This window comes from Pieris rapae, chromosome 23, assembly GCF_905147795.1.
Source record: "Pieris rapae chromosome 23, ilPieRapa1.1, whole genome shotgun sequence".
NCBI classification, from domain to species: Eukaryota; Metazoa; Arthropoda; class Insecta; order Lepidoptera; family Pieridae; genus Pieris; species Pieris rapae.
This window is the reverse complement of record NC_059531.1, coordinates 3,971,661-3,992,065: the sequence shown is the minus strand read 5'-3', so window position 1 is coordinate 3,992,065 and position 20,405 is coordinate 3,971,661. Positions and strand designations below refer to the sequence as shown.

The window sequence follows — 20,405 nt, the reverse complement described above, 5'->3', positions numbered from 1 at the left end:
GCAAGACCAATACCAAGACTGAAGCCTGCAAGACTTGAGCAAGACAATACTTAAGCCTGCAATACTCTTGCGTCTTGCAGTTAGGACAAACTGAGATTTGGGCGTTATCAAATTTTCAACTTTATCACTAGAGAAATAAGGTTCAAGGTTGATTGGGAAAATGTGACGTTCTGCGAATAAACTGTTGGTCGGTCGGTGTATTATATACCTACATATTTGATAATTTACCGACAAAGACGCCGCGGTTTGCAACAAGTGTATCACAGCATTTGACATGCTGTCTCGATAGTGGGTGATTTAAACAAATTTGTACGTGGAAAAACTCCAAATATGAGCGACGTCATATTGCTTTACGCATTTGGTTTTAAAATCACATATTTCCAAAAATCGAGATTTGCAGTGTCGGTTTATCAACTTCTATCGTATCTACTCTAGTAGCTAGTAACCTCCATAAAAACAGCAGGCAACGTATAGTTCCAATAAAAAAGGAACATAATAAACAATATTATTTGCATAATTATCTACACTTTATTTTTGCGTAGGCACAAAACCTATTTGATTTTGATTCTGATACTTCTGTTTTTTAATCTTTCAAAGATTTATTCTATCTATCAAAGAATGCCGCATTTTTCTTTGTCGGCCTTCGGCTTGTGTGCTTATAAATATGAGTTTTTATTTCAATTTCAGTCATTTCTAATTGAGTTTCGCTTCGAGTCTATCTTATTTATTATTCTCGCCCATTTACCTAGCTAGGTACTCTAAATTCTTATTGCTTTCGGAGTGAATGTTTACAATTTGACATGAGTGACGAATAAATAGCAATAGGCTAATAGGTATTTGCAAGTCTTGCGAGACTTGCGAGACTCTTGCTGCAAGATCAAGACCAAGACCAAGACTGAGAGCGCAATACCAATACCAAGATCAAGACCAGGTGTAATGACGCAAGACCAATACCAAGACTGGTCTAAGTCTCGTCTTGGTCTTGCATTTGGGCAACACTATTTACAATACTAGTTTCTTTCAAATGATTTCAGTAGTGAACTTTAGGGGCCTGGTTTAAAAGGCCTGCAACGCCATCATGATCCTGGAATTTATTATATTTATTCATTTACATTTGTATGAGAAAAAAAACATTAAATGTAAATAATCTCAAATTCACTCACTCGGAGTATTTAAATAAAAAAGTGCGTGCGTACAAAGAACACATGAAACTTCTTTGTAAATTATTACTGCCCTAACAGATGATCATGTATCAGTTTTAGCGATGAATCGGATATCCGGTAACTATCCGGTGGCCTATATACTTATAAAAAAAAACTAGATAAAAAAATATTTTTAAGTAATTATAAGATTTTTTCAGTCTTAGTATGACTTAAGAAATATAATTAGTTTTATTTGTAAATTTTTAATTATATGGATATACGGATATCCGGTGGCCGAATATCCGGTATCCGGCCAAACTGCTATCCGTTTCATCTGTAATCAGTATATAATAACTCCATATATTTGTATATCATTAATCACTCTGTTTACACACTATTATGTGCTAATGATAATAGAAAAAAATTCACAAGTTCACTGCTTAAGAGGTTATACGACAGAATTGCCATCTAAAGTTTTAATCTAACTACAAAACATACATCAAACCAATAACGTATATTTTTTGTCACTCTCTCTCAATCGGTCTCAATCGCTCTCTCCCTTTTCTTCAACAAAAACGCTGCACATCTTCGTGACATTTCATCCGTAAAAAAATTAGGTAAAAAAAATAAGTCAAAGTCAAAAATAATTTATTCATATGTAATTAATTCATAGGTAACATAATGTACACTTATGAACGTCAAAAAAAAAGAAATATACATTAAATGCTTCTAAGTTTACATTTACTGCCAGTTCTCAAATCAAGGATAACCTAAATTTACATCAAACGAGATCAGAAATAAGTGGATAAATAGAATGAAAACTGATTTCTCCAATAAACAGTTTTGGATCGCGCTCACTCAAAGTGGTTTTTGATGAGTTCTTAAACAAAATAATCTTTATCGTCTTTAGATATTGTAAAATTGTTTGGATGTCTTGGTTTAAGCTCCTTAAATAAACATTAGCAAAAGTTATTTTTCTATTTATTGACTTGACAAATTTCTGATCAAATCAATTGGAGTTGTGGAGGCATTGATTTGTTGATATTGACATACAATGAAGGGATTTCGTTGTCAGTCTGGTACTGATACGCACTTATCTTAAAAATCTAGCTGGCTCAATGGCAGCTGGTTCCACACATATATATATATAATAACTAGCTGACCTGGCAAACTTCGTTTTGCCATGTATATCATTTATAATAAAAAATGTATTTACTAATGCTGTATCATAAAAAATTAAACTACTTTTTTATCTAAAATTGAAAAAACAATTTAGGGGTGGATTACCGTTAACATTTAGGGGGATGAGAAATAGATGTCCGATTCTCAGACCTACCCAATATGCACACAAAATTTCATGAGAATCGGGAACGCCGTTTCGGAGTTTAACCACAAACACCGCGACACGAGAATTTTGTATATAAGATAGTGGTGTGAATCAAAACGAGCCTCAAAAACGTTCAATTTTGGAGAACCTACCTAGTAAATGTTTTTAAGCAAAACTAGACAAAATTGTTTAGTTTAATTAACTTTACTGTCGCGACTTATTGTCGCTTTTGCTATTTTACACCCCATCTTCATACAATATAAGGCAAACACTTACTAAACTCAGTCATTTATCGTATACCTTTTTTTTAGAACCGGGGTCAAAAATATTTATTTATTTATTTATTTATTTATTTATATAGTATATTTCTCCCTAAAATAAGGCGAGAGGGCCGATGGCTGGCCATGCGTCATACTTGTAAACGGGTGCTACTTGTGGTGACTGGTCGTAGTTGAATTCGTGTATGCGGTGATATTAGTTGTTTCTATCTTTGTTACCTTCAGATTATAACAAATTACTAGCAAAAATATTTTAATGTAAAGTGGTTGCCTGAAAGAGATCGCTTAAGGATAAGCGCGTCCGATTTTTTAAGTTCATTGTTATTATTTACCATAAAGAAAAAGTGACACAAAACTCTTTCTTACATAACCTCAGAACGTTGTCAGAACTATCGCCCACATGAGTAATGACGAATGCGTAAAAGGAAAACTGGTCGAATAAATTCCAGCTGCGTATAAAAGCAATCTGTTTCCGGCCGGAACTTGAGAAATCCCAAAGTTTCATATTACAAGATACCGTATTACAGATAAAGAGGCCGAAAATCATTTGAAAAGTTAAAAATATTTTTTATTACGTATGTTAATAGGTACGTATAGCGTTCGGAACCTCTTTAGGTCTTGGCCTCAGATTTCTGAATCTTATATGATCATTTTTAAATGTAATAGGCAAGTAGGTGATCAGCCTCCAGTGCCTGACACACGTCGTCGACTTTTTGGGTCTAAGACATGTCGGTTTCCTCACGATGTTTTCCTTCATCATCCGAGCAAATGTTAATGTACCTAAATGTTAAAAGGATATCACAAACTCGTTTTTTTCTTCGTCTATTAAAAAGAAAAAAAAACAACCACGAATTTTTACTATAAAAAAAATTATTGAAGTTTTCATGACTCATGCAAATATTTCTAAAAAGAAGCTATTTCAATGAGTCTCATTTCATCTCATTAAATTTTATTTTCATTTCAATAATAAAATAATTCTACTGAAGACTTGGCTGTATGGGCGTAGTTCCCTTTGCCAGAATGAGTTAAGAAAACAAAAGAATCTCTGCTTATATTCTTATATAAGAAATAAATGATTAGTTAATTTATTTTTCTTATTATTTATTAAATTTCTTAATTTTATCGCAACTGTATTAAAAGTAATTGTTCAGTACACGTGCACCGTCGTTGCAACGTGTTCTTTTTGCAAAGACATGCATTCCACACTCGTAATGAAATATACATCAGCGTTAAAACGTAAAAGAAAGAGAGGTAGACCTATGGCTAGCTGGGAAGACGAAATAAAGTAGCTCAATCGAGAGAAGTCTGGCTGTCTTTGGAGGAGGCCTTCACCTATAGAGGAGTTTTTACATAAGAATAGTAGTTTAAAAGTAGGAAAAACTAACACAAATAAATTTAGGATACAAATTTAATTACAAACACTAGTATGTAAGTAAACTTAATTAATCAAAATTTTTGTTCTGCTATAAGAAATAAAAGGCTTTTTTTATTTTTATTTTATTTATTAAAACGTACGGCGAAACTGTTAAAGATATGAGCGACACCAGTCTTCGTTTATTGCGATGACGTCATACCGTGAAACGTGCTATCAAAGTAGTTCTTTATATACCACTTTCAGACCAATCTAGAGTTAGCCTTAGTTCCTTCTTCTTTCACTTGATTGAGCTACCGTCCTGTTTTACAGGCGATTGTATACCAACGATTCATGCCCAGGTCCGAATGCCGTAGGAGAAGCCCTTGCTAGTCGTGGGAAAAGCTCAATATGCTCGCCTAAATACCTCCAGCTAAGCAGTAAGCTATCAAAGCACTGCAGGCCAACCACCAGATTGCATTTAAAACAGCCACTGGGGTCTTCATGCTTTTCTGGTTTTCCACTAGTTTCGACCAGTGGAAAACCTCAAACTCTGTCTATTCCTCGACTTCTAGATTTTTAAATTTAGAATTTTACTCTATGCCACACATTCATAGTAGCCTGGTCGCATTATCCCCACAACAAATTTTGTTTATTTAAAAGAAAATCACAAAAAACACGTGTCCTCAAATAAAAGCAAAGGACGAATAAATGAAAGGCATTTGAATTCGAAATCTTCGACGGGACCGATCGTCCCTTTTCGTTTATCGATTGGGACGGCTTGGACAGACGGTCGTCGCCTTGATTTATCAGACTAAAAATAAATCTTGCCAACACAAAATTATTATAATAAACTCTTTGCATTACAAGGCTTCTTTCTTATCGGCTGGATCCTTTGTATTTTATTTGTTTATGACATGAAAAATGCCAAACAAAATTTATAATAAACAAAATAAAATACTAAGGGCCTGTTTCACAATGTATGGATAAAGTGCCAAATAGCTATGCAACACATAAATTATTCGAAAGATAAAACTTCAATAAGATACTTCGAATTTCATGACAAATAGCGCTATTTGACAGTCGTGAAACGCAAAAATACTGTTTATCCTACAAATAAGTAACAAATAGCTTATTTGGAACTTATCATATATATATAAGTAAGATAAGTTCCAAATAAGCTATTTATTACTAATCTTATTGGTAGGATTGGTAGGACTAGTCTTATTGCGAAACGCAAAAATACTGTTTATCCTACATAAACAGTATTTTTGCGTTTCGCGACTATCAGATAGCGCTGAATGAAATGCCAAGTATCTTATTCGGAACTTTTATCTTTCGAATAATTTATGTGTTGAATAGCTATTTGGCACTTTATCCATACATTGTGAAACAGGCCCTAAAAAATCTAACAAAGACGAACTGCTGCGGAGTCGCAAAAGTTTTCCTTCATAGATCCACAGTGTTATGGATTCTCACTGTAAGTCTACAACTGTTCTTAAGTAAAAATTTCCGAACGAACTCCAATTAGGGCCGTTCAAGAAAAGAGCATCCTTAAAAAAACCCAACAACGCACTTTACACCTGGTAATGATAGGGACTATGGGCGGCGGTATCAGTTAACATACGGTGTGTCAAGAACCGATGGACTCGCAGGCTTCTTGAGACCTCTAGAAATAATGGCCAGTGCAGGTCGTGCTGGAAGAAGGATGCATACGCCCAGAAATGGACAAAACAGAGAGGCTGATGATGATTATGTTTTATAAGTCCGTACTGTATGAATGACTCTAGCGCTATATAGTAAAAGTATTCCAAACTCAAAAGTTGATAAAAAAAAGTTCTTATATATTTATTTGCGGCCAGACTAGTATGTAATCTCGTTAACCAAAGACAATATTTATTAAGACCTTTAATGTAAAATGCAGATCCCTCGCCACTTGAGGTTAGACCCAAGGCTCTAGAATCCATTATCGGAATGCCTTAATTAGTACCATTTAGGGGAATCTCCCGGGAGCGATAAATTACCCTTTATATTCGACTTTTAATTACTTCACGCCTCGGTATTAGGGAAAAATCTCAGAAAATTATTTTACTAAACGTTTCGGAATTAATCAAATCGCGAAATATTAATAAAGATTACGTCTTGAATCACTTTATACAGTTTTATATATATTTAAATATTACATTATATACAATGCGGATTTTTGAACTTTACAAATACATGTTTCGTTTCCGTCTTTTTTTTGCTTTATTCTTTATTGAATTATCTTCATTAATAATCATACACACTCTTACACAATAAGTTTAACTGTCTCAATAGCACTATATGTACTCTCAAAACATCGTTATCCTGCAACGGTACTTACATGCAATTATTCAATAGAGTAAAGGGCAAGCTACGCCATTCTGCACGCGTAACTGAATATGGATAATCATTTAAACACCTTATGGGAACTAGATAATACAGAAATTAGTAACTCAAAAATAATTGACATCGAAGAATTTAGTAACTACGTTGAGCAAAATAATTTCACTGTCTTGACACAAAATATTAGAAGTATTTACAGTAATTTTGACGACCTTCAGGTAAATTTACAGCAAATGAATCATGATGTGGATGTAATGATCCTTACAGAGTGCAGACTAAATAATAGTAAACGCTTACCACTCCTCCGTAATTACTCTTCATATCATACTACAAATCAGCTCAATCAAAATGATGGCGTTGTAGCATACATAAAAAACAACCATCTCTGTCGGGTAACAGAAGTTTCACTCTCGCACGCCTCGGCTATACAGCTAATTATCGCCGAATACGTTATTATAGGTATATATCGTTCCCCATCGCACGCCTGTGCAGATAATTTCATAACTTCCCTAAATAGTTATCTCGATACTATTACTACACCTAAAAATATTATAATAACTGGGGATATAAACATCAACCTAATAGGTAGAGAGTCTGAATCCTTACAACAGCGTCACAATAGATTAAATTATTTAAACATGCTGGCAGGACATGGGCTGCTTCCCGGGCACTGTCTACCTACTAGAGAGTCGAACTGCCTCGACCATGTTTTTCTGAAATTCGATAAACTTAAGAGCTCTGCTTTTGTGGCTGTCTTGACTACAACTATCACGGACCATGCCATGGTAGTATTAAACCTAGCACAAAAAACTGTAACTAGAAACTGCCATAGGTATTCAACTTCTATTGACTTTGAAAACGCGTGTAAAGACTTATTTAACTCAGACATGTCATTTTTCAATATTTACAATGATCCGGAGACCTTGGCTAATAAATTTATCCATGAAATAAAAACCATATTACTTTGTAACACTAAAACTAAGACAATCTCTAATAGCAAGCGAATTCTTAAACCTTGGATATCACTAGGAGCCCTACGCTGTATTAAACTTCGCAATAAAATGCAACTTAAACTAAAGAAAAATCCTTTTAACGTAATCTTAAAAATAACATTTAGACGCTTTCGTAACTTCTGTTCAAACTTAATTAAAAAACTTAAACGACAATTTCATAAAACTCAAATAGCTAACTCAGTTAAAAATCCTAAACAGCTTTGGATAAAAATTAATGAAGTAACTCAATTTAAAACCCCCAAATCCTCAAATACATGTCTACTGAATATTACTCCGAATCCGCTTGACTCACTAAACCGTATCAACCAATTCTTTGTTAAAATAGGGTCAACTTTAGCTTTATAGGGACATTTTACTTAACTTCGGTAACCCAACAACTACAGACATTTGTTCTCGGGTGTCTTCGTTTGTTCTTCTTGAGACTAGTCCTCGTGAGGTGGATGCTATACTCATGGGTCTCGATTCTGGGAGCGCACCTGGTTGGGATGGTATACCCACAAAGTTTTTGAAAATGTCCAGAGACTTTATTGTCCCGCTCATTAGCCAGCTGGCTAATTCCTGCTTCAAAACAGGAATATTTCCAGCCGTATTTAAGAGATCGTTGATCACGCCTGTGCATAAGAGTGGGGACCTGAACGTCGTCAATAACTACCGTCCTATATCCGTACTGCCATGTATCTCTAAAATATTAGAAAAGTTACTGAACAATAGACTGGTCAATTACTTAAATAAATTCAAAATTTTATCCAACACACAGTACGGATTTAGGAAGGGCCTGTCTACACAAGATGCCGTGACTGCACTTACTAATGACATAATTGATAATGTAGACAGAGGTATTAAATGCGTAACAATATTCTTGGACCTTAAAAAGGCATTTGATACCGTTTCCGTTCCCATTCTTCTGCGCAGGCTGGAAGCCATAGGAATTCGTGATACAGCTCTCTCCCTTTTTAGAAGTTATCTACAAGGTCGAAAACAACAAGTTAAAATTAATAATTTGATAAGTGAAGAAGAAACCGTGGAATATGGCGTCCCGCAGGGAAGCGTGCTTGGCCCGAAATTGTTCCTGATATATATAAATGACCTTTGTAATATTCGGAGCAATGGCGGACGGATCTACTCATATGCGGATGATACCGCGATTGTGTACACGGGAGCGACTTGGATGGCTGTGAAATCCGCAGCTGAACTAGGTCTGGCTGAAGTAGCTGGCTGGCTTAATACCAACTTACTTTCACTTAATGTTAATAAAACAAATTTTATATGTTTTACTGCGAATCAAAGATCTCAGCCGGGTTACGACTTTGGAGTTAGGATTCATAGGTGTGGTGATCCGATTGCCCAGAATTGTAGCTGTCAGACCATAGAACGTGTCAACACTACCAAATATCTTGGAGTTACAGTGGACCAAAGGTTATCATGGCACTTACACATCGAAACAATTATGGCCCGGGTTAGAAAACTTACTTGGATATTTAAAAACTTACGCTACGTCATGCCCGCGTCATTGCTTAATAAAGTTTATCTAGCCCTGGCTCAATCTATTATAATATACTGCATTCCCGTATGGGGAGGAGCAACTAAAACTAAGTTTTTAGATTTAGAGAGATCTCAAAGGGCCCTTATTAAAGTAATGAACTACAAACCATATAGATACTCTACCGATGACCTTTACAGAAATAGTGGCTTATTGAGAGTTAGAAAATTATACATTTTGCATATCACCCTACGTATGCACAAAACACTACCATTTAGTCCAGGTAAACTAAAGAAGAGACGTAAAGATATTGTAGCATACGCCCCACGCGTGCACACAGTTTCTGCTCAACGTCAATATACTACACAGGCTGCCTACATCTATAATAAACTGAATCAGAAATTAAATATATATCCGATGTTATTATATAATTGTAAGAATACCGTAACTGGGTGGTTGAAAACTATCACATATGAGGAAACAGAATTAATTTTGACGAGAATCAGATAAACACACACACACACACACACACACACACGCACGCACGCACGCACACACACACACACACACACACACAAACACACAAACACACACACACACACACAAACACACATGCACGCACTCACACGCACGCACGCAAAGACCGTGCGTTATTATTTGTTTAATTTAGTTAGTTTTTAATTCAAAAATAAATAAATAGAAAAATAATATATTTTGTAACTAAGTTTGTCAAGTCATATTTCAGTTGTTTTGGTCCAAACATTGTAATCTATAATTTAAGGGAAGTTGCGAGGTTGCTCCATCACAAGTATTATTTAACTTACTGGGGCTACCTCAATTTTACATGTATGTTAATGTTTGTGATTCAATAAATTATATTTATTATATTTATTATTATTATTAATAATAATATTAAGGCTTAATATTTATGTAAAAATTAAGTTTTTAAGTATCTTATATTTCATTTTGATGTTTCTTATTTTCTTCTCGCGTGTAGTTTCTATTGCCATATAATTTAAAAAAAAACTTTACAAAAAAAAACTGATTTTTCCATTAGTCGGACGAGGGTAAAGAACTGCCTTTAACCGTAAAGGGCGGGGTCCTTTCACACTTCATTCACAGTGACCTTCAGGTGGCCCAAGCAAAGGTCATAAACCACCCGAGTTGGGCTGACGCAGTCGCGAGCCCTCTGGCATTGAGTGTCCATGGGCGGCGGTATCACTTAACATCAGGTGAGCCTCCTGCCCGTTTGCCCCCTGTTCTATAAAAAAAAATGTGAGTCCTCACAGGACGACTGGCAGACGTGAAACATCGACATTATTACGTAAAAGTAATATGCAGAAAAAAACAGATTGTGATAGGAACTAAATATGTCATAATGATAAAATAAAATATTATGATTTTTTTCCAGATAACGATGACTATTTATTAAATAAACAATTATTTTCATTTAAGGGCCTGTTTCACAATATCCGGATAAGTTCCAAATAAGCTATTTATTACTTATTGGTAGGATAAACAGTATTTTTGCGTTTCACGACTGTCAGATAGCGCGAAATTTCTTCGAAACTTTTATCTTCCGGATAATTTATGTGTTGCATAGCTATTTGGTGCTTTATCCATACATTGTGAAATAGGCCCTAAATACAAAAATTTACTACTGCATATATATTGTATGTATATACCATCATATAGCGTGGCGACGCATGCCGTGGCGACGCGAGAAATCGGTTTTACGTGCGACTATAGATGTTTCACATCAAAAAATTCCCTGTAATTAAGTACGAAAAACGCACTTTCCCAGTAGATATTTGGACTTCAACACGGACTTAGAACGGTCATGATACGTGAAACTTATAACCGCTACGTGCTCATAAATGTCAACTCAGCAAATACGTCAAGAGCACGTACCAAAAATTGCACACATTCCGCCAAAATGGCGTATCTAAGCATAATTCATGTCACGAATACGAAGATGGCAACTTTAACATGGAGTCCGATTAAGTTAATATTCAGTTATAACTTTTTATGCCCTTCCATTAGAATGTTTTTATAGGGGTTAAGGAGCTAGAGATTCAATTGATGGTAAGCGCTAGGCCCATGGGCACATTGCTAGAAGGCTGGCAAGTGTATTTCCGGTGTATTGTTAAGATACGCTAAAATTAAGAAAGATATAAACAAACAAAAATCATTTATTCATATACATAATGTACACTTATGAACGTAAAAAAAAGAAATATTTATTAAATGATTCTACATTGCTACTTATTCATTTACTGCCAGTTCTCAAATCAAGGGCGTAGAACGGAAGAGAAGAACTGGCAAAAAACTCTCCGCCACTCTTTTTAATCGCCAAGTTTTTTTTACATAATGTTTGTAAGGAGCTGCAACTATTACACCATGTTCCATATGACATCTTGAGTATATTTTCTCGAGTTATGTTGCTCAAACATTAGTTAACTAACATGTATATATTTTTGTTAATAATTAGAAGCAATCGTCGCTCAGCAAAACCCAAAATTAAGCCCTTTAGTTTTTCCCACACTAATTAATTGTAATAATAATAATATTACATTTTCGTTTCTGATAATGTTAGTTTTTGTTAGCGTCGCAAACACACAATTTTATGTTAGTTAACCTAAGTTTCTAAAAGATTAAAGTCAGTTGTTAACCAGCTTCAAACGAAGTATTTCTTTTAACATATATTTGAGTATATACAACATATATGGGCAACAACGGGGCGGGCCAGATATGGCCCGCTGTAAGATATGATCACCCGCGAGACTTTTTGAAAAATCCCAATTAAAAACATATTACTTATTAGACTATAATACTAAGACTTCTACAAAAAAGACTAATCCGCAGCTAAGAGAATTCACAAGATGTTTTGTGCGTTTGGCAGTATGTACTTAGAAATGCAAACAGTTCTATTCTTTAAAGAAAGTCAATTAATCAACACATCGTACAAGACTGATTGATTGACTGATTGAAGATTGATTGATCATTTGGAAAATTCTTTACGGCTTTGTACAATTAATTCAAATATGGAATTGATGGATTGACATTAGTTGAATGGATTAGTTTCCCATATTCTATCGCAAGTGTCATATTGATTTCGGTGTATTTAACTTACGTAGTTAGTAACAATTGCAAATTTAAGTATTCAACCGTAATGTACCATTGATTTTAATATCATTTTGTTTAAAAAAAAACAATCAGTGGCGCTACAACCTCTTTAGGTCTAGGCCACAAATTCAGTGCCTGACACGTCGTCGACTTTTTGAGTCTAAGACATGTCGGTTTCCTCACGATGTTTTCCTTCACCGTTGGAGCAAATGTTAAATGCGCACATAGAAAGAAACTCCATTGGTGCACAGCCGGGGATCGAACCTACGACCTCAGGAATGTGAATCGCACGCTGAAGCCACCAGGCCAACACTGCTCATCAAATTTCATTTTGTTACTTTAATGAATTGTACTACAATAACATTGTCAAACAGTGGAACATGTGCTTCTACACTGCCCTATATTCGCATGGTCCAGGCACGACCTGGAGCAACAAATACAGATGCCTGTAGACCGTAACGGCCTACAGGACATGTTAATAAAGCACAGACCGTGCCTGGAACGGTTCTGTGAAAAAATCATTCTATACATAAAGGCGGCAAACAAAACAGAAAGAGCGGGTCTCGCGAGGAATTGCGCCCCGGCTCGCCCATGAATATTGTTAATAATAATATTACCGATGTAGTCGGGGCGTATTTACCGACGCGTAACACTTCCAATACAATATTTTACAAATAGTAGCAGTGATATATAAAGTCCCTGGACACGATGGCAGGGGAGTAAGAAATAATTAATAAAAAAAAGATAAAAAAAAATAACATTGTAGTATTTCCTGTCTATCACTACTTTAAAATTCACTAAGTACTTTCAAACGCCCACGAACGTATTTGCACGAGTTTTGCTCTCAACATGTCGAAGGTTGAACCTGATATACCAATACCGTCATCGATCTTAACTCTGGGTTGATATTTTTTTTCACTCCGCTTGTATTGGTGAAAGACCTATAAGCCTATATAATGAGGTTAATACATTTAGGGCCTCTTTCACAATGTATGGAAAAATTGCCAAATAGTTATGCAACACATAAATTATTCGAAAGATAAAAGTTCCGAATATTATATTATTTATCCGATTATCATACTTGGCATTTCATGACAAAGAGCGCTATCTGACAGTCGTGAAACTACAAATAAGTATTAAATAGCTTATTTAGAACTTATCCGGACATTGTGAAACAGACCCTTAATATGTACTGTATTGAACAATTATAATTACTTTTGGTTTGTGATAAAGTCACATACATATACAGTAGTGAAAGGCGTGGCTTTTCAATCCGCGTAAGTATGATTCGAGGTTAAGAAATTGTTCTTGTTTTACTTTTGAATGTTATATGTAACAGGGGGCGTAGCTCAGATGGTAGAGCGCTCGCTTAGCATGCGAGAGGTACCGGGATCGATACCCGGCGCCTCCAATTTCTTTTTGTATTTTTAAAGTTATATTTACTTAAAATATTAATATATTTACTTTAAATATATAAATATTTAAAATAAATATATTAATACTGCATTTTAGTTATTTTTTTCCATACGCCAGCCAAACTAGCAACAATTTTATTTATTTATTATGTCCATCAAATTCTTGCCCTTCGTTCGCCCTATAGAAACAAACTTCATGACTTATCAAGGGCACATAAAAAGGTTAGAGGCTCATTTTTTTAAATAATCATTTGTTTCATTTTATTTTTCAGGTTTTAGATTGAAAATAGTATACAAAATACTCAATACATAATGATTCGTATACAATAGCAGAGTAAACAATATTTTCATGTACTCGAAGTCTGCCAATTAAGGCTTAAACCGGGCAACGACTATTGCTATGCACGCGTTTTCTATTGAAAGAGTTTCAATAAGAGTCTGTACAACCACTTAGGTTTTATGATCTCCTGGTATCCATTCGATTAACAATGAAACATGATATTAACCTATTTACTTACTACATATATGTATATATATATACAAAAGAAAATAAAACGAATACAATTTCCATATACATTTCAACATTTGCTTTAAAGGTAGATTGTACATTTAAAAAAAAAACAAAAGAATTTACCCGAAGAACACGCAATGTTATATAAAACAAGTTGGAATCCATATAACTAACTTGCCGTTTCAATGGCGACCCATTGCGGAATCAATGTTCCGTTCACACAGATTTCTTCAGAATCAGTCACTATTGACTTAGGCCTGGGGCGATATTAAAAATAACCGGATAACAGGCATACCAATTTCAGCTATTTTCATAGTATCATGTCGTTCGGTACAACGAACAAAATAACTTTGTTGGGTGATACAGCTGACATTGAATCGATATTTGTAGTGCAAAAGCGGGCTATAAGAAAGATCTGTGGGTTGTCCCCACGGGAGTCAGTCTGAAGGAAGTTTAAGGAATTACATATTTTGACTTTGGAAAGTCAATAAATACATTTATGTGAATATTTTGTGTGTGCGGAAAATATATAGACTGTAATAGTAAATAAAGAAGCCTTTTTTATTTCTAGCAAATTGTATGCATTCTGTCCCACTCTAACGCACATGCGCTAGCTACGACACCGACACGCCAGACCGATGTGAGTCGGAGTATCAGTTCTGTCCCATTCTAACGCATATTGGCCACACCTATATTACGTCATCGTGCGTTAGGTAATTTTCGTTACGGAATTTCTTGATTCGGTCGCCACACTAAGACCCCGCGATAAAATAAATGCAATAGCTAAATAACATAACACTTACCGATCCCTTTCTGCCAGGAAAGCTGAAGAACACGTCTGGTCCATTTCTGTGTGGCATCTGACGGAGAACGTTGAGTAGTTTCGCAGAGTGTCTTGGCTGAAGACAAAATAAAGAATACAGCTTTAAGAAAAACAATTTAGGTAACAGATGTTACAATCAAAATAATATGTAATATCAGAAGTGACAATAAATAAGCTGAAGTGGTAATGGGCGGGACACATGGCAAGAGGAACATTTCTGTTATTACTAACTAAACTGGTGCCCAAGTCACAGCAAACGAAAAAGAAGAAAAGAACTTAGAAGAACTAAATTAAGGAAACAACAGGTGGTACATGGCAGAGAGTGCCACAGCGCAGAGAGTAATAACGGGATTTGGAGGAGACCTTAGGCAATAAAGGGAACACAGTTGCCCAAAAGAAGAATGAAATAGTAGAGTATTTAAATGTTCTTGTAAAATAAATCTATTGAAATGGATCGATGAATTAAAAAAAAATTTTACTATTTTTGAAGTTATACTTCTTTTGGCGCGATGGAGGAAAATGATGACAGTGAATTCTTACGATGCGACACCAACACCAAAATTCGACATCGTAATATTAGGTCTAGGTGGCATGGAAATCGATAACTATGTTCAAGTTGTATATTCTAGTATTGTTATATTTAGAACACGTGTTTCCTAACAGTACAATTAAACAGCGTGAATAAATATTATTTTGGTGTTTTTAAATCTATTTCATATACACCGGTGATAGTATTTTCTAATAATTTATTTATTAAAATAAAATCTCTTATGATTAATTTTAATATTTATCGTTAATCATTACTGCATTTTAGTATTTTCTTCCATACGCCAAAGAAGTAGAACATAAGTAGTTCACGCATTAGAAGTTTCTACATTTGTTTGTTTGCTGTTACACACATTCTTTTTTTTAATACGTTGTTTTAAATTGGCTGTTAAAATTTAAATTAAACATTCTAATTTCAGTCACGCGCCAAAACGCTTCCATAAACAAGATGGCGTCTCTCCACTCATGGTTTTTACGTGTTCTTCATCATTCTTAAATGAAAAAAAAATTGAATAATATTCTATCAAAAACCGTCTATCACGATTAAACTCCAAAATATTAGATTTTATTCAAACGCTTTTTTATCAGTGTGGCGTTTTGTATGTGTATTTTTTTGAATTCACACATCGGCCAACTCATGTCTTCGACCCGGAGGCTTTGCTGGACTGCCCTAGGTTCAGTCCCTTAATATCAGAGATTCTAGTCTCGGTTGAGTCCCTACATCTCCCAACAACTTTTGGGGGCATCCACGAATGCTTTTCCACCTCGAAAATAAAAATTTCAAGTCAAAATTGTTTTTTTTAATGCAGGTAAAAGTATTATTGTCTAGCCTTCTCTGATGCGTGCTAAATTCCAACCAACTTCCTAACCTACTTAACTTTACTGGCCGTGATTTATAATTTATTTATGTGAATAAAATTGCGGGTACGAATTGCAAAGCCTCAACAAGCTTATTTTTCCCAAATTCAGTGAAGGACCTGTCATAGTCTTATCTAATCTAACTGGTTAATACTCTCTCCATAAATATTATAGGTTTTAAAAAGGACACCTACACATCAGTAAGGCCTTATAAACTTAAAGTACTAATATGAATATTTATACAATATGTTATTAGAAAAGTTTCGATCAACATATTGCAGCTGAATATTATACGATGGTGTAACTCGATATTTCTATTGTCAAACTTTGTACGAACGACGAAACTATTTTATAATGATGTGGTTTATAACGTAATATTTACTAAGCGTGTTTGTCATACTGATGCAAAAGGCTTTAATATTTTTACCATAGAAGATGCATTTACCGAAACTAATGCTTGTAAATGTATATTTCGCGTGCGACTCTCATTCCTGAGGTCGTAGGTTCGATCCCCGGCTGTGCACCAACTTCTTTTTTGCGCATTTAACATATGCTCGAACGATGAAGGAAAACATCGTGAGGAAACCGACATGCCTTAAACCCAAAAAGTCGACGACATTTCAGGCACTGGATGCTGATCACCTACTTGCCTATTAGATTTAAAAATGATCATGAAACAGATTCAGAAATCTGAGGCCAAGACCTAAAGAGGTTGTAGCGCCACTGATTTATTTATTTTATTAAATGTATATTTACGAGATCAGTTTTATTTATTGACGGGTTATAAATGTACGTATTAAAAATAAATGAACTAAAGTAAAAAATGGGCGAGGCACATGGTACAAGGCACCGAAAAGTGGAACAAGACCACCACCAGTTTAGCCCCGGGTACAATTAAGGAAAAAGGTGGTGGTACAGTACAAAATGGCCGGATTTGGAGTAGGCCTTTGCCATAAATTGGCACACAGGCAGATAGGACGTCGATCGACTGTCACGGTCTGATCTCAGATTGTTTACAACGTGAGATTGTGGATTAACTATTGGGTTCGGGCGTAAGTATAAAATATATTATAAGGAAGCTAATAGTTAATTTAGAAATTGCTTTTGATATCATTTGAATTTTATAATCCTAAATAGTACAGTACATAGTTCTTTAAAACTTAAGACCATTCAACAGACCACAAATTCCCTAAAGAACTTTCTCCCAAACCGGGTCGTGGCCGAATGGAATAGGCTTCCGGAAATTGTAATCAGTGCACCATCATTAAACTCTTTTAAAAATAGATTGTATATTTTTTCCAACTCTCAAAATACGCGCGCATCAGCTTATTAAGCTGCTAGTGTGTTTAAATACATAATAATCTTATATTTTTAAACGAGCAATTCTTGTATATATATCTTATATCTTTAAACGAGCAATTCTTGTATATATATATATATATATATATATATATATATAATTGGAATCTCGGGATCGGCTCCAACGATTTTCATGAAATTTAGTATACGGGGGGTTTCGGGGGCGATAAATCGATCTAGCTAGGAATAAATGATAGAAAATAACAAAAAGGTGGTGTTTGAGTAGTCCATTGCTTTAACGACACAACAACACAGCTATTCCAGCATATATAATCTATATTGTTCATATTTCATCATTTTATTAGTATGTAATTCGTACTTAAAAATAATTTCCAAAAAACACTATTTATAAAAAATAAAAATACCGAGCAAAGCTCGGCAATCCAGGTACTAATAATAATACGTGTTATTCTCAAAATAATTCCGCAAATAATGCACGCGGGCATCCATAAACCACGAGGAACAAGTTGAACACATTTATTATTGTGCACAACAGTGTAGCTTCAACTAATAATTCTCTGCAACATTTGTAATCCCATCTATAAACAAGATAAGCCCTAACGCGAGCCAAGAGATAAATTCCGCAGCCTCCCCCGCATTGGATTGACTTCAATGTACCAGGGCGTCATGTTACTAAGATAGTGCAATGAGGCCAATTGCATAACTAGTTAACTTGCGTCACGAGTGCTGTTTAAATTTGCATCTTAAACGTTTATGCTTCTCGGGTATTTATGGTTACTTGCGCATAGAAATCACCGTTTTCTGTTTCAATTTATACCGGACGTCCGTACCATACATATATATATATATATATATTGATTTAGATTGAATGCAGGATGTATGTCCTAAGTATCCCGAATGTATTTTGTGAAGTGAAACTTCTTTACGCACGCCCGACTTGGGGAGTAAGCTTGACGTAAGCGTTACGAAAAGTGTGATCGGGCAAGGCGAACGGAAGTTGAGTGGGGGATATAAGCAAGAGACAGCAGTGCGCGCGCACATTTTCTTTCTCTCTTCATCTCATAGCCAAATACGTTCCGTATAGCTAAGCACAATAATTAATAATTTTACAATCAACCACAGTTTAATAAAGTAACCAATAATATAAATATTAAATAAAAATAAAAGCTATGCAAAAATATTAATTTGCCAATGAAAACATGAAATAAATTTAAATATTTGTAGAAAATTAATATATGTATAAATACATGTATGTATTGTACACCCATATATATACATATACATAAAAAAAGAAATTTCACTTAAGGCATGTGGTCATAAGAAAACTAGTTTTTTTCGTACACAAATCAAAATACACTAAAACTTTTTGATTTTCTGTTTAAGGCTAAATAAAATGAACTCACCCATTTTCCATTAACAGCTTTCATAGCATTGAAAAGCTGTTTAAGCTCTTTCACTGTGACGCTATAGCTGGCGAGTACACCCAGCATTTCTATCAGTAAATCTGAAACAAATTAGATTTTTATAAAAATATCGCAGACCGATTCGGTAAACTACTCCAAATATCGAGTTACCCGTTTTATGGAAGTTTTAAAAGTCACTCTCTTAAAAGTCAATTTTGACAAGATTAAAAGACAAACGGTAATTTGTATTGAAATCTTAAATTAATTGTACATTTACAACCAATTCGCAAGTCAAGGGCGTAGAGCGGGTAAGAAGAACTGGCAAGAAACTTTCCGTCACTCTTTTCAATCGCCAAGTTTTTAATACAAATTGTTTGAACTGGAGCAAATCAATCCTAAGGATTATGATCATTTAAGTATTCGTCACATTTATAAAAGGCTTCATTAATTAATTTACTTTTAACAAGAGCTTTGAATTTATTTAGGGGGCAAACCCCCTGTTCTATAAAAAAAAGCCTAGCACGATCATATCAATCATTCAAATTCAAACGTTCACAAAGTCAAAAGCCATTAGTGTATAAAATATTTATCGAACCCTTCAATTTACATAATGAAAACGTGTAGTTGTCGTATCGCGTTATTGTTAGGAACCCAACATTAGCAATTCCGATTGAATTAATAATACAACGAGCTCCCGTTTCAATGGCGCCTCATTGCCAAATCACCGTTTTCCGTTTGCACAAAGTTCTTCGGATTTAGTCATGATACTAGTTGGGTAAGGTGGGACCTTACTATCATCACATTATATTTTTTAAGGTCCTTTGAGGTGAAGGCAGTTTTTGCCGCCTTTTATTTATCTACTAGTGACCCGCCCCACCTTCGCACGGGTGCAATGCTGATGAAAAGCAGGTTTTTATTATGTATTGTTATTTCCGTCGCTGGAAAGCTCCGATAATATACGCGTTCGATCGCTGCTAAATAATCTGTAATGGGCTGTATAGATCTATATTAAATGAACAATGTATTCAAGGTATTTAATTGATTAAAGATTAATGCTGTATTGGTTAAAATCGCTTCGAAAATTAGCCATTATTTGTCGTGAAAAGTAAAATACAAAAAAAGTTATTGTGGGTTATCCATAAGAGATAGACATATACCATCACGGACTTTTCTGTAGACCATTTCAATGTGTACAATACTTATAACATTATTTTGATAAAACTCGTAGGGTTCAGCCTGCGTTTGCAATGTAAGCGGAAAAAATGTAATTATTTACGACATCACATTAGAAACCTCAAAAATAACAGTACTTCTCCACTATTTAATGGATGGTTACTCTATCTATTAAAAAAAACCGCATCAAAATCCGTTGCGTAGTTTCAAAGATTTAAGCATACAAAGGGACATAGGGACATAGGGACAGAGAAAGCGACTTTGTTTTATAC

At 34.8% G+C, this 20,405-nt stretch overlaps 1 protein-coding gene and 1 non-coding gene across 7 annotated transcripts in view; one reads left to right on the top strand and one right to left on the bottom strand.

Moving 5' to 3' along the window:
- The window catches only part of LOC110991488 (neurobeachin), a 413,995-nt gene that overhangs the window by 190,156 nt on the left and 203,434 nt on the right, over positions 1–20,405 (bottom strand). For all 6 annotated transcript variants that reach the window (XM_045633387.1, XM_045633388.1, XM_045633389.1 and 3 more), the window contains exons 4-5: positions 18,961–19,061; positions 14,814–14,909 (exon numbers count right to left, since the gene is read on the bottom strand). In XM_045633387.1, the coding sequence (XP_045489343.1) occupies positions 14,814–14,909; positions 18,961–19,061 (197 nt within the window). The remainder of the gene's footprint in view (positions 1–14,813; positions 14,910–18,960; positions 19,062–20,405) is intronic.
- Positions 13,423–13,495, top strand: Trnaa-agc. The gene has a single exon. It is a non-coding gene; the product is annotated as a tRNA-Ala (tRNA).